Consider the following 13977-nt stretch of genomic DNA (forward strand, 5'->3'; position numbering starts at 1 on the left):
CTCTCTCTCACACACACACACACACACACACAAACACACAGAAAAAGAGAGAGAGAAAAAAACAGTTATGTCAAGGAAGTGACAGCCATGGCCTTTAAAGATGAAAATAAGTTGGTGTTTGTCAGAAACTGTCCAATTTTGTTGTATGGAATTGAACTTCTCTGCAGTGGCCTCACCTGGTGTTTCCTACCTTCATTAGCTTTCTGTACTCTGAAGTGTCTAAACACAATACCAAGTAACAAAGAAAAATGAGGTAATCACAGAATAAAAGCACAAATAGATGTGAGTACATGCATATTTATTGCATTGCTGTTTTTAGTGGCAGAAATTTGGAAAGATCCTTAATGTCTATCGTTTAAGAGAATAGCTAAAGTATTTTTCACCATATTGGGGATTACTATACAGCTATTAAAGAGAATGGCTTAGGGGCACGTAGGGAGCTCAGTCAGCCGTCTGACTCTTGATCTCATCTCAGGTCTTGATCTCAGGGTCATTAATTCAAGCCCCAAATTGGGCCCCACACAGCATGGACCTCACTTAAAAAATAAAATGAATGGCTTAGATCTGTACACTCTGACCTAGAAGGGTATCTATGGATAAAGCAGGGTACAAAGCAGTTTTATGTGATCCCATCTTTGTATAAACAAATTGCAACACAAAACCTGTATGTATGTATTTGTATAAGCACAGAGAAAAGTGTGTAAGAATACATTCCAAGATTTAAACATTGATATTTGGAGGAAGGAGGTCTTAAAGATTGGAGCTATTAACTTTTTCCTTAAGTATCTGCTTTGTAAATTAATGATTAATAAACAAGAAAAAAACCCACAAGGATGTTTTAAATCTCGGAAACTGGTAAAATACAGAATGCTTCCTCCATCCAAACCCTGATCATTTAATTCTTTCAATAATTATTTATTGAGTACCTACCTGGTGCCAGGTACTTTCACGGCCATCATTTTATTTGAACTTTAGAATAATCCCAAGAGATCTTATTTACAAGTGACAAAACAGGATAAAAGAACTTTAGTAACTTGCTCAGGGTCAAATCACTGTGAAGCACTTTTGCCCACTCCCTCTGGCCCCATAGCCCGTGTGCTCCTGCCTGTAGTTCACTCTCCTAAAATCAGGAAGACAAGTGGCCCATTTCTTAGGTCAGGTGATCTAGCATTCTAATGAAGCCTGGCTAACTAGTGAGGGTCCTAGTTTATGAACGGAAGGGTGATCTAAAACAGGTAAGAATCTTGTTGGGAATAATCCCAGTCCTTGCTGAAAATCCTAAGTAAAAGAACTGCAAAGACCCATTCTTGAAAGAATCCCCTTGGAGATGAGTCACTTGGTGACATCTACATGGGGACAGAGAAGTACACGGAGTATAATCTTCTTTGAGGGTCTCAGGGTGGTGGGAAGAACTGCTCTACTTTTAGCTGGCTTTGACCCTGGAGGTGTTTTCAGACGCCCTTGTGCGTGTAATCTCACTCCTTTCCTTCTCACGTTAGGGGCTCTTCAGTTAGGGTTACGGGCTTCATACAACTGAAGAGTTTAGAGGCCATTGGTTTCTCCAGACCACATTTCCATCCAGAGATGGCATTGTTCAAGACAAAGAAAAACTCAATTCTAAATTTTTGATGCAACTGGCAATTCTGGCAAAGATTTAAAAAACTAGGATAGTTTCTTTTGCTGGGCTGAGCTTTAGGGTCGAGACTTCAGGCCATGGCTGACACGGGAGGTTTGGGGCATTCTACCACTGTTGCTTGGGGACAGGCATTTCTTTATAGCATTCTTCCTAGGTTGGCTCTCTCCAGAAGTTTCAAATTAATAGAAATATGTTTTAATTAGACAAGAACCTAGATATTAATTTTTTAATGTTTATTTATTTTTGAGAGAAACAGAGAGCCAGAGAGAGGAAGACACAGAATCTAAAGCAGGCTCCAGGCTCTGAGCTGTCAGCACTAAGCCCGATGCAGGGCTCAAACTCACAAACCGTGAGATCGTGATCTGAGCTGAAGTCGGACACTCAACCGACTGAGCCACCCAGGCACCCTGACAAAAGCCGCTATTGAAAAAATGGTTAAAACATAGCTAAAAAAGAACGTCTAAAGTAGTGCTTCTCAATATGAGCATCACCAAGAGACCTCTAAAAAATTGGGACGTTCAGGCCACACCCCAACCAATTAAATCAGTTATCTATGGGGCTGGGACCTAGGCCTAGCAGTTTCTACAGGTCCCCAGGCGATTCCACTGAGCAGTTAATGGTGAGACTCATTGGTTTACTGACCAATATTCTCACCCAGCTGAAGCAGCAAAGGTCCAGAAGCTGAGCCTGTTCTCAGGGCTGAAGTCACTCTGGGAGATCACTGGCAGCTGGTGTAGGACTTTGAGGCTCAGAGAGGACCTCTCTCGGGCCCCACCCTTCACTCAGTGGTGAGCAACCTAGATCCTTCTCAAGAGCCAACTCACAAAGGCCAAAATATATTTACAGGCTGCCTTGTTTTTCCATTCTAAATGAAAACTTGATTGAGGCCCATAAAAAATGACTTGGTGTTACAATTTTTGATTACCTATTTTGCTAAATAGAAGACTGAAAATTGGCAACTCTTCATTACTTAAAGTATCTATCTGGATATTTTTAAGAAAGGAAAATGTAGACAGGTGTCTAAACTTCTATCTTCATATATGTAAGTGATGAATCACTAAATTCTGCACCTGAAACTAAATAAAATAAAACCTAAAAATTTTTTTTCATGTTTACTTATTTTGAGAGAGTGAGTGAGCAAGCAAGAGCATACGAGTAGGGAGGGGCAGAGAGAGAGGGAGAGAGAGAATCCCAAGCAGGTTGTGTGCTTATAGTGCACAGCCCAACAGAGGGCCCCATCTCACAAACCATGAGATCATGACCTGAGCTGCAACCAGGAGTTGGACACTTAACTGAGCTACCCAGGCACCCAAGGAAACTTCTACCTTCTGATTACATCAATAACGCAATAATGAAACCAGGTGGTCTGTGGGTGGTTCTGGAATGTTGATTGCACATCTCTGCTTATAGTTTATGATTCTCAAATACCTGCATGGCCATTAGCTAAATTGATTAAATCAATTTTGAGGCTCTACTTATTGGTGAACAATCTGGAATCTACTGTAGACTTGGCATTTTTCTTCACGAGACCAAACAGAAGTGGTTAAAATCTGAAAAAATGGCAACAACTGGGCTTGGGAAAAGACTAAATGCAAGCATCACTTGTTCCTGTGGCAAACTTTGGTGGTACTAAGCTCTCGCAACACCAGGAGCTAATAGTAACATGCTAATGTTCCAGATGGGGAACTGAGCACTGACCGAGGTGCTAGCTCTAACACTGCTGAGGTTGTCTTCTTTGGATCACACACACACACTTGCTCACATAGTCTCTCTCTCTCTCTCTCACACACACACACACACTTGCTCACCTACTCAGTCTCTCTCTCTCTCTCTCTCTCTCTCTCACACACACACACACACACACTCACACACCCTTCACAATCTCCCCGGCGATTCTCTGCATTGCTTTCCCCTGCAGCACTTTCTCTTCTCACTGACCAAATCTTCATGGTGGGGAACTTGGCTGAGGAGGTGTGAAGAGGTGAGAACTATATAGGGCTTGCTAGTGAGCAAGAAGACATATCATATGAAACAAAGTTTTCATTTTTATTTTACATATTTATACATAAAACTTTCAAGGAACCCTCTGAATCCAACAGAATGTGAATAGCACATCTAAAAATGAACTTCAGGTAGTCAACATTCACAAAATGTTGAAAACTGATTAAAATATACATAGTACGGACAGCTATGACTTCACTACGAGGCAGGCATGTATTTTTTGACTTGTATAGCACCGTCATTTACAGTTCTTTAAAACTACAGTGAAGAATGAAAGTAGTCAATGGTAAAATACTGCTCCAACTTAAAATCTCGAAACAAATAAAAATAAAGTTAAAACTACCCTCTTTGATTAACCATGACTAGTGATGGTGTCAGTACTGTACATTTTCTGTAACAATATTTTATTAAAATGCCTGATATTTAGTGGCACAGTAAAAAAATTAAAATAAATTAGGAAGCAAAGGCCAATCACTGGACATTAAGCTTCAGACATTATCAATGACTAACACTGATATTTTGTTTGTTTCTGCGCCACCTTTAGTAACAGCATTTTTACAACCACAGAAGCAAAATAAATTCTAGCTTGTCCTCTGGTCGGATGGCTTCTTTCACTTCGCGGGCATTTTCTCTGCCATGTGCTTCTGCTGACTTTCGGCATGTCTGTAAAATTAATCATACAATTATTTAGTGCTAAGAAGAGAGATCCAAACTGCTTTCTGATCTGTAGCTAAAACAATCCCGCAAACTGAGGTTCGGAGTTACTCGTAATGAAATCAAGAGAATTAAGAAACAGAGCTTAATTCAAATGGATTTGTCCTCTTTAATTTTTATATTCTAAGTAAGAATCTTTTTATTTAATAAGTTACTAGATTACCCTGAGAATGGTAGCTGTCACAACTTTTGAGAAGAAAAAGCACTGTGTTTAAAAAAAAAAAAAAAAAAGAGTTAAGTATCTGGGGAAATTCATCCAACAAATGTTTGATATGTTTCTATGTGCCAGGCACTGTTCCTGGTGCTGTGGATTTGGTGAGTAGACAATGAGGTCTTTGTTTTCGTGGAACATATATTCCAGTGGAGAGAGACAAAAAAGCAACGGATAGCAAAGCCGAAGATAGCAGAGAGAAAATAATTAATTCTAAGCCAAAAGTCAAAAAAAGGTGTCATGGTAGAAGGTAACTACATGACTACTTTATTTGAACACATGCACACAGACACAAATATAAGCATTAAAAAGGCTACTGACAGAAATCTGAAGCCAATGATGCAGTGTCACTCTTACAAAAGCTAACGTCTTCCTAACAAACTGTAGGTCTTTGCAGATGCCAAGATTTTCCATGTTTGCATACTTCCCTCCCTGCCGCCCTCCCCCCAATTAATCCAAAGGGCATGATCATGGCAGTGAGGGTAAAAGTAGGGTGGGGTGAGTCTTCTTATTCATCAAGCCCTATTATTGCCTATAAGCCCCAAATTCAGCCAACCCAGCAGCTGGCCAGTGGAGACAGAGGGGGAAAAACGGCCAAGCTGCTTACATCACTTGAATGGCTACTAATTAAACGTTTTCCCAGAGAGTGGTAGGGTTTGACGTCTGCAAAAGACAAATGTTTTGAAGGACAATTCTAGGAATTTATAAATTTGGCAAGAGAAAGTCTCTAATGCTGTGGTTTCCAGCTGTAATCAAAGGTTTAGGGGCAGTTTTTGTGTGCTGCCTAGACTTGGGTAGTCAATGACGTCAAGTTTAACTCACTGGTTTTGTGCAGAATGTCTCCGATCTATGGTATAGGGACAAACCACAAATACTTTCAGAAATAGGGAAGTGACAACAGTGTCCTTGCCATATTCAACAGCCCGCAAATAATTGGTGATATTCATTTAACAATAAAGTAACTTGGGGAAAAGATATCAGCCCTTTATTCCTAAAACACAATGCCCTGTAGCAGACCATCTCATGGCCCTGTTTATGTGTATAAAACAGCCTTGATCATTTTTATCAAGTGGCTTATGGGTCTCATTTAAATTCAGCTCAGAAATATTTTCATGCCCATTGAGCTAAGATTCCACTGTGGCTAATTAAATTATAGTTTCTAGGGGCACCTGGGTGGCTCAGTTGGTTGAGTGTCTGACTCTTGCTTTCAGCTCAGGTCATGATCCCAGGGTCGTGGGATCAAGCCCCGCATTGGGCCCTGTTCTGAGTGTGAAGCCTGCTTGGGATTCTCTCTCTCTCTCTCTCTCTCTCTCTCTGCCCCTTTACCCCACTTGCGCACGCTCTCTCACTAAAACAAATTTTTAAAAAGATTATAGTTCCTACAGCAGTTTTAAAATATGTATCTGTGTGTATCCGTGCATGCACATGTGTGTTTTTCTGAGAGAGAAGGAAAGAACAGGAAATAGCTTCAGAAAAGCCAGAGAGCTTTGAAAAATCCTAACGCCCAGGCCACCCCACAGAATCATTAAATAAGAATCTCTAGAGGTGGGACCCAGGCACCAATGGTTTATAAAGCTCCCCAGGTGATTCCAATGTGCAGCTGAAATTGAGAACCACTGATCTAAACTGACACCGGGAATGGAAGAACGTCTCATTATCTACTGGACAGGTAAAGGGAACAGGTGATTAGAACTTCCCAGCCGATACTCTCGGCCTTCTGGGATCAGGCTGCAAAATTCTGACATTGCTACCTTTAGGTATGTTTAAGTATCCTCAGATCCCCTCACAAGCAAAGTTATATTGTGTAGCCAGGAACGGACATAGGAACTTCTCCCCACCTGCTCCACTTTAAAGGGTTCCTCTAACGCCTTTAAATTAGTAACTCCTCTCCTTTCCACCCCTTGGTTCTGCCTGCCCTGTTTCCCATGGTCACACCATCTGAAAGGTATTTAAAAAACACACTGTAAACCTAAGTACTAGCTTAACATTTGAGAGAAAGGCAGAGTCTCTCAGTGTCTTCCCTGCAATGAGGAAAGCAACATGCTTTGGGGAGTAGAGGAAAGGTCTCTGCTGTCACAGGCAAGTCACAGAATTTACAAAAGAATGTACATATTTTTTTTTTGAAGATTTAGGTTTTGATCTTATATTTCATGAATGATTTCCCATAATCTTCATACCTATTTACAAATTTCTTAGGCTAACAAAAAGGGATTTGTCTTACAGTTGTTGGAGGAGTGCTGAATACCTCTGTAGGTGGCAATAATATTATGTGAGTGTTGTTGTGATAGTTTAGATACAAGTAAATACGCTGAGGAGTATGAGGCCTTCGGCTTTTTAGTTTTTTTGGGGGGGGGGCGAGGCAATAGAATATCCAAAGCATACAACAGAGTATTGCCCATAGGTCTTTAAAAAGAAAGAAAGAAAGAAAGAAAGAAAGAAAGAAAGAAAGAAAGAAAGAAAGAAAGAAAAAGAAAAGCCTAAACATAGTTCTTTAGCATTTATTTTGCTACCAAAACTATTTTTTTTTTTGCTTTTTAAAAAAATTTTTTGGTTTGTATTTTCCAAAACTATTTTAAAACACCAACTATAGAAAAATATTTTACTCCATGCTACACATTGAGAAGAGGTCCTGTGGTAGGTGCTAAGCACATTTTCACTACATATGTTTTCAAGCTTCTCTTGGATGGTTCTGGATCATGTGGTTAATTCCTTATGTTATTGAGACAAGCAGTGTTCTTCTTCTCCCTGGGGAGCCTTCTACTCTCTGAATACCATTTCTGGGATTAAGAGTAATTATTACCTCTTGGTTTAAAGACTTCATACGTACTGTCTCAGGAAAGGCACCAAGGCAAACATGAGATCGTAGGAAATACAGTATTTCATGTACTTTATATACTTGTGGTGATAGGCTTTTCTACAAAGAAAACTACCAAGAAATGCAAGATCTGGACTGGCATTAGCCTAGTTTCCGTATCCCGCAGGAGAGGAAACATTCTTTACCTCTTTATAGAGAGGTGCTTGGAGCCAGGCCCAGCTAGAAACTCAAGTGCTGGGGTTTCCCATGGTGAGAGCAATCTGGTGGCCCTGGTGCTGTGGAAAGGTGCCAGTGTTCTTGCCTTCTGGACATGGCAGATGTGATCAAGAGCTGGGTCACATAACAGCAAATGCCGCTCTGTGGCACCTATCACCTGCCAGCAGGGAACAGCTCAGGGCTAACTCCCCAAGGGGACAGTCCTTCAGGAAAAAGTCCTCCTGGGCCAGAAATGCTGACCTGATTTGGGGGAGGTGGTGTAGGAAGTTCTACTGCACTGACAACCCATCACAAAGGGAGGGTGAAAAAGCAATGCATTTGGGAAGGAGTTTTGGCCACTTCCCCTCAGCTAAGCAGCTGACATCGGCAGAGACTAGGTGAGTTACTCATGGAAGTAAGGGGAAGAAATTCTCTGGGGCTCGCTCTCGCCCCAATTCTTCAACGTTAGGCCATCCTGGGCTTCTTTCCTTCTTTGGGAAGGGGGAGGCGTCACTGACCTGGTCAAGTCTTCGATGTCCACCAGCATGGCGTCTTGCTCTGTGTGCAGCTCATCTCGGATGAGCAGCAGCTGGACCAACTCCTCATTCAAGCCTGGAGCAAAGGAAAGAGCATTTAAAAATGGATAAAACTGCATCAAAGTCTGTATGTGCAGCTCTACAGACCATTATACAAGTTACTTTTGCTAAAATTTAGAATTCTTATGTTAGCTTTTCATAAGCCCAGGAGAAGTCATCAGTCTGCAGACATCACTAGCTTGCATAATTACAGAAGTGTTGGAAGAAAAGCAGTGAAGTATGAAGTATTTCCATTTACGTTCACGTTAAAGTGGGAAAAGAAATCGTTAGCTGCTAGGAAAATAGCTTGCTGGAAAAAGCAGGATTTTCCTTTGAAGAAACGTGAACACAAATGTCTGGGGCATGTTAAGTTTTCCACCTTCCATCCTGAGGACACTCCCACCACCCGAGAGTTGGAGGGACCCAGCGCACCCAAAGTGCTACATCAGACGCGCAGCTAGAGAAGGTGACCCATGCATGCTCCAAGGCTTCCTACGGCCCGCAGAAGGAACACCCCTCTGTGCAGGCTGTTCTAAGTCATATCTAAGTTGTAGCTACAGACACTGGAAAGCTTGATTTGTTAAGACCCGAAGAAATAACTTGAAATCTCTGGATGAGGACCAAGGAAAATATTCCTTAGGATTTATACTGGAAATAAAACACAGATGAACAGATACATTTCTAATCCTCCTGAAACCTGTGCACCGGGTTAATCTGGCTTCTGCTTCTGAAAAATATGAACAAGCAGAAGGGGCTGTCTTATTGTTTTCCCCCTTAGATCGAAGCTTTTAGGTCCAGACGCATGGGAGATAACATTCATTTAGCAGCAAAGCTCTGGGCCCAGAAACAAAAGAAAGGAAGGAGGTATTCAGTATTCAGCCAGGTCCTCCTTGGAAATGCTTTTAGAGATCCTGACTTCAAACGATGCATTGATCTGCCTTTAGTTCAGACTAGTTTCCAGTTTAAAAAAAGGGAGAAAAAAAATTATATAAAGAGGTCTAAATTCATCTACTACTGAAAAGAGCTAGATGACAATTTTAGTATTTAGAAGTCTAAGGAAGATATTTCAGTGGTAAAATATCAGAAGGCCTTTCACATCCTTGAAAGAATAATAGTCCGAGTAATTTAGTCTCAACTGAAATTACAATGTAGTAGAATTTTTAAAAAAACCTGTGAATCTACGCTTTCCTAATTAGAATGTTAAACCCTTTCTCTTGATTTTAAAACAACACTGACCATATTAGCTTAACTCTGAATACGTCCATATCTTTTTCAGTACGTTGTTAGGGAAGCTTTTTTTTTTTTATATTTAAAAAAAAAATTCCACTAGGATAGCTTTTTATACTAGCTCTCAGTAGAGGGCCCACGTAGTGCATGGAAATTTTTTCCCCCATAGGATGGTTTTAACTTTTTACCATGGAAATTTTTGAATTGATACAAAGAGACTGATTTAATGAATTTTCATGTCCCATGCATCCAACCAGCTCCCCAAATCACCAACTCATGGCCAATCTTGACTCTTCAACCTCCCCTTCTCCTACCAGATTGGCTGAAAGCAAATTTCAGACAGCATATTATTTCATCTGTAAATGTTTCAGTGTGTATCTCTAAACAGAGTTCTTTTTTTCTTTTTTAGTTAGCATAACCACAATACCTTCAGCATATGTAACAAACAAGTGCATCTTTAATAAAACATTCCATCAGTGTACAAATTCCTCCGTTGGTCTTAAATGTTTTACAGTTCGTTTGTTTGAATGCATTTGGTTGGAATGTCTCTTAGGTGGTTTTTAATCTGTAAGTCCACAGGATTTTCTAGAATCACACATTCCAGAGGCTGGAGGGCACATGGTTCAGTTGGACTAACCACACTGCCCACGCAAGCATGTTTTGTGTTCTCTCTCTCATCGGGCTCATTTGTGCTCTGCACAAGCAGCCACCTCAGGTGAGCACCTCTCATTTACCACCTACTTGGCACACTTCTGTCACAGGCCCTTCTTTATTCTGGAGGAAAGAAGGCCCATAATTTGCCGTCCTGTAATTTTCACATACAGGTCGTACATATTTCCCCCACCTCGAGTCCCACAAAATAAGCTGAATTTGATTTGAAGACCTAACATGAATGTATGTACAAGTTATGTTGAGGGAATAAGTGCCTAATCAATGATGTATAACTACGAAATTATATTCCAGGAACAGATGCTGTGAGCCACATACACACCAGGCATTGTGCCAGGCGCTGGGGATCTGAGATGAATAGAAAGGCCCTATCACCTCTATGAACCTTGAAAAGTTCTTCAAGTTTCTGACCCTTTACAGTAAAAAACCAAAAACAGAGCCTTGTGATTCTCTTCCTTCTCTTGCAGCACACAGGAGGAACCCGATGAAACAAACAAAGGAAGTGAATCAAGGAGGTCGTACTATCCCACGAGATTTCACATCTGACCCCCCATTTCCAAGCACACCATACACTTACTTTCAATCTGGGAATGGAGATCATTGACTATCACTTGTAGCTGCCCAAGAGTCATGTCCCGTAGGTCAGTGGGCTTTAAACTCCTTTTCATCAGGCATTCACTTATATGAGGCATATGTGGCAGCTGAAGGTACAAAGGGAAGAAACGGAGGTGTGAACAGAGCAGCAGGTACACGGAATGCAAACCACACTCTCACCCGCCCACTTCAGTTTAGGTTCTGGGCTCCAGAGCCTTCCCAGGCTGACTTTTCCCGTGCGAGGGCCCCCCACACTCGCACCACACTGTCTACGACACTATGGCACCAAAATGCTACACTACTCTAATCAAAAGCTTTCTGATTGGTCTAGAACACAGGCTGTGACAACCCTGAATCGATTATCATATCCACAAATGAAGGACTAGGGAGCTCAAGGAATATGAATGACACGGATAAAATTAATAATATCAGTTATTCATCAACTGGTACCGTGTTATGAGCACTGTGCTGTGTCTTTGAACGCTTTGTTCACGGAACTCCCCAGTCATGCTCTGACACAGGCGTTGTTATCCCCATTTTACAGATGACAAAACTGAGGCTTATGTAACTTGCCCAGAGCCCCACAGCAGGTCAATGGCAGGGCTGGACTCCCAAGCTCAGGGCTCTTATCCACTATGCAATCCTGTCTTCGCTGAAAGGTGGGAATGACAGCCAAACAACAGCGAGTTCTGCCACATCAGAACCAATAGGTTCTAAATGGATTGCCTTAATGGCATTAACATATGCCCATGACAGCTAATATTGCTCCTAAGAAATACAGTAGATATAAATCAAGAACAAAGTTTACTTTTGTGTAATCTGTTGCTATGTATCTTTCAGCGATACAGTAGGAAGGAAAAAGAAACGAACTCAAATATTTCTCAATGACAGTACTTTTTACAAACTGCCTTGTAGAAACCCAAGTTTGCATAACTCTGGGAAAGAACTGGGACGGCGTCAACCGTTTACAGCCACCAAACACTTGCTGGCGTTTCAGTGTTCGCTACTTACGAGATCAGCGACGGGAGACTTTTTCCTGTTCTGTTTTTCCACTTCTACTTGCATTTTGGCCATTGGTTTGGCCATGGCTAGGGCCATTTTGGCTTCAGCTTGCAATTTCTTTTGCCTTGTGAGGAAATCCATGTCATCCAGGGATTCGGATTCCTCTTCAGTAGTGTCTCTATCGGAATAGGAAGAACTCTGTTTGCTCTGTGAAGGGAAAAAGAGCAGCCCTGAGCTTTCTGAGCTTTCAGGTACCATCTTTGGAGATGGGCTTACAGTGTTCCCTGATCCCTCTCGAGTGACTGAGGGTCCCCGTCACCGATGCGACTCGCCACTTGATTTGGTCTGTACCAATCTCAAGTAACGTTAAAGATGGTTTATTTTTGGGGTGCCTTGGGTGGCTCAGTCGGTTAAGCATCCGACTTCGGCTCAGGTCATGATCTCGCGGTTCGTGAGTTCAAGCCCCGCGTCGGGCTCTGTGCTGACTGCTCAGAGCCTGGAGCCTGTTTCAGATTCTGTGTCTCCCTCTCTCTCTGACCCTCCCCCGTTCATGCTCTGTCTCTCTCTGTCTCAAAAATAAATAAACGTTAAAAAAAAATTAAAAAAAAAAAGATGGTTTATTTCTTCAGTGCCACGAATAGGCTCTGATTTTAGCAGAGTAACATGACAACAGGGAGAATCTATTTATGACAAACTTGAGACGTTTCTTTGGCTCTTGGTCTCAAAACTTTGCTGAAGTGATCAGACACAGAAAAGTAACCCAGAGCTAAGGCAGTGAGTGTGTTATTCTCTAGAGTGTTCTCTGGATGGGATGTCAGGTATCCATTGAAGTTGACGTTGCACTGCGCTCATGGACCAACACGGTTTCCTGTTGGCAGGTCTTTGGTAAGAAAAGTGATAGAGACTTCACAGAGAGGAAGGAATTCCAGCAATACAGTCCCGGGATCACTAAGCCACCTTTTGGAATATGTGTGCAAGGAATGAGTAGTAAGGAATGCTTCACACACATTATCTTGCTGGTTTCTCAGAGCAACGTCCCTGGGTGCTGGCCTTCTCATCCTCACCTGGATCCCCACCCTGCCTTTTAAAACGTGTCCTACCGCTGGTCTGTGCTTAATACTTCTAAGCCCGATGGGGAAGCATTGGTATCTAGCACAAATTATTAGGGCACATGTGATTTCTCTCATGGTTTAATATGAAAGTGGTTGCTAACTTTAACAAGCGCTTAGGTCTCCTTATTGTATCACCCTTGTGATTTTTCAATCACTGTCAAATTTTAGGAGCATGCTATGTCGAGAAATGGCAAGAGACATTTCTTTTTGAACCTCTGCCATGTTTTTTTCCTGACTAACAACAAAAAAAGAAGCTAAATGTCCAGGAAAGCACACACGCACAGCTCTGGTGGTATTGGACTCACCATGGGAGACAAGGGGGTGTCCAAGCTGGTTTCAGTCTTACTGTCATCAGCGTCGCTGTCCTTATCACTGCCGCTGTCGTTGACAAAGCATATCTGCAGGTTCATCCCACTCTGCAGGCTGGGCAGAAGCAAACAGGACACTCATTCTACCCAGCTGTTTGTTATCAGGTGGCCCTCATCAGAGCCGTCTGGTTTCATTAACAGAAAGCAGTTTCATTGTGTTCTTCGCACAGAGAAGTGAGTGACCAATATTACTCCCAACTTACAAATGGTAACTTTTACTGAAGGAGAATAATGATAACTTACTGAGTTGAGAACTTGATAAATGATAAAGTGATAACTTTTGCTAATATTATATTATTTTTTTCATACCAATTTCATGTTAAGTGAAAGAATTTAAATCCACATATAGTAGCACCTAGCACCATACCAAACACAGTTGTGCAAAATGCAATGTGTCAAGTCACCGAGTTTACATTCCTGCAGATAAAGATGAATGGGGTCCTCAGGAGAGTAAAGCTGCCTGGTGTCATCTAGTGTCCTGTCCGATGGGGACAATTCAAAGAAACTCACCAGAGCCGGCTTGCCAGGGCCACAGCTCCCTGAAGAAAGACTCCTTTTTTTTCCCCAGATACACAGACTAGGATTGTCTGAAGGAAAACTATGCTTAAAGCAAATTGCCAAAAGCCAGCCAAGGGAGCCCATTTATGTCATTAAAAAAACATATACCACAGGTTCGTGCCAGAGAAACTTAAGGAAACCCCAAACCCAGTCAGAAAGGCACAGTCTTGTAACACAGCAGGCTGCCTCGCGTACACAGAGCCTCAGAAGTGGAGACTTTTCAGGAGCTCATTATGTTTGTGGTGAATCCTGTAGCTCCATGAGTGATGTTGCTGGAGATGTAGCCACAGAGGGTCACCG

At 41.9% G+C, this 13977-nt stretch overlaps 1 protein-coding gene across 7 annotated transcripts in view; it reads right to left on the minus strand.

The window, feature by feature from the left end:
• Positions 1-3663: 3663 nt before the first annotated feature.
• LOC123611318 (schwannomin-interacting protein 1) overlaps positions 3664-13977 on the minus strand; it is a 573615-nt gene continuing 563301 nt past the window's right edge. For all 7 annotated transcript variants that reach the window (XM_045503129.1, XM_045503132.1, XM_045503130.1 and 4 more), the window contains 5 exons: positions 13057-13174; positions 11649-11846; positions 10621-10744; positions 8091-8184; positions 3664-4300 (listed from right to left, as the gene is read on the minus strand). In XM_045503129.1, the coding sequence (XP_045359085.1) occupies positions 4249-4300; positions 8091-8184; positions 10621-10744; positions 11649-11846; positions 13057-13174 (586 nt within the window). In that variant the 3' untranslated portion in view covers positions 3664-4248. The remainder of the gene's footprint in view (positions 4301-8090; positions 8185-10620; positions 10745-11648; positions 11847-13056; positions 13175-13977) is intronic.

This window comes from Leopardus geoffroyi, chromosome C2, assembly GCF_018350155.1.
Source record: "Leopardus geoffroyi isolate Oge1 chromosome C2, O.geoffroyi_Oge1_pat1.0, whole genome shotgun sequence".
Lineage (NCBI taxonomy): Eukaryota > Metazoa > Chordata > Mammalia > Carnivora > Felidae > Leopardus > Leopardus geoffroyi.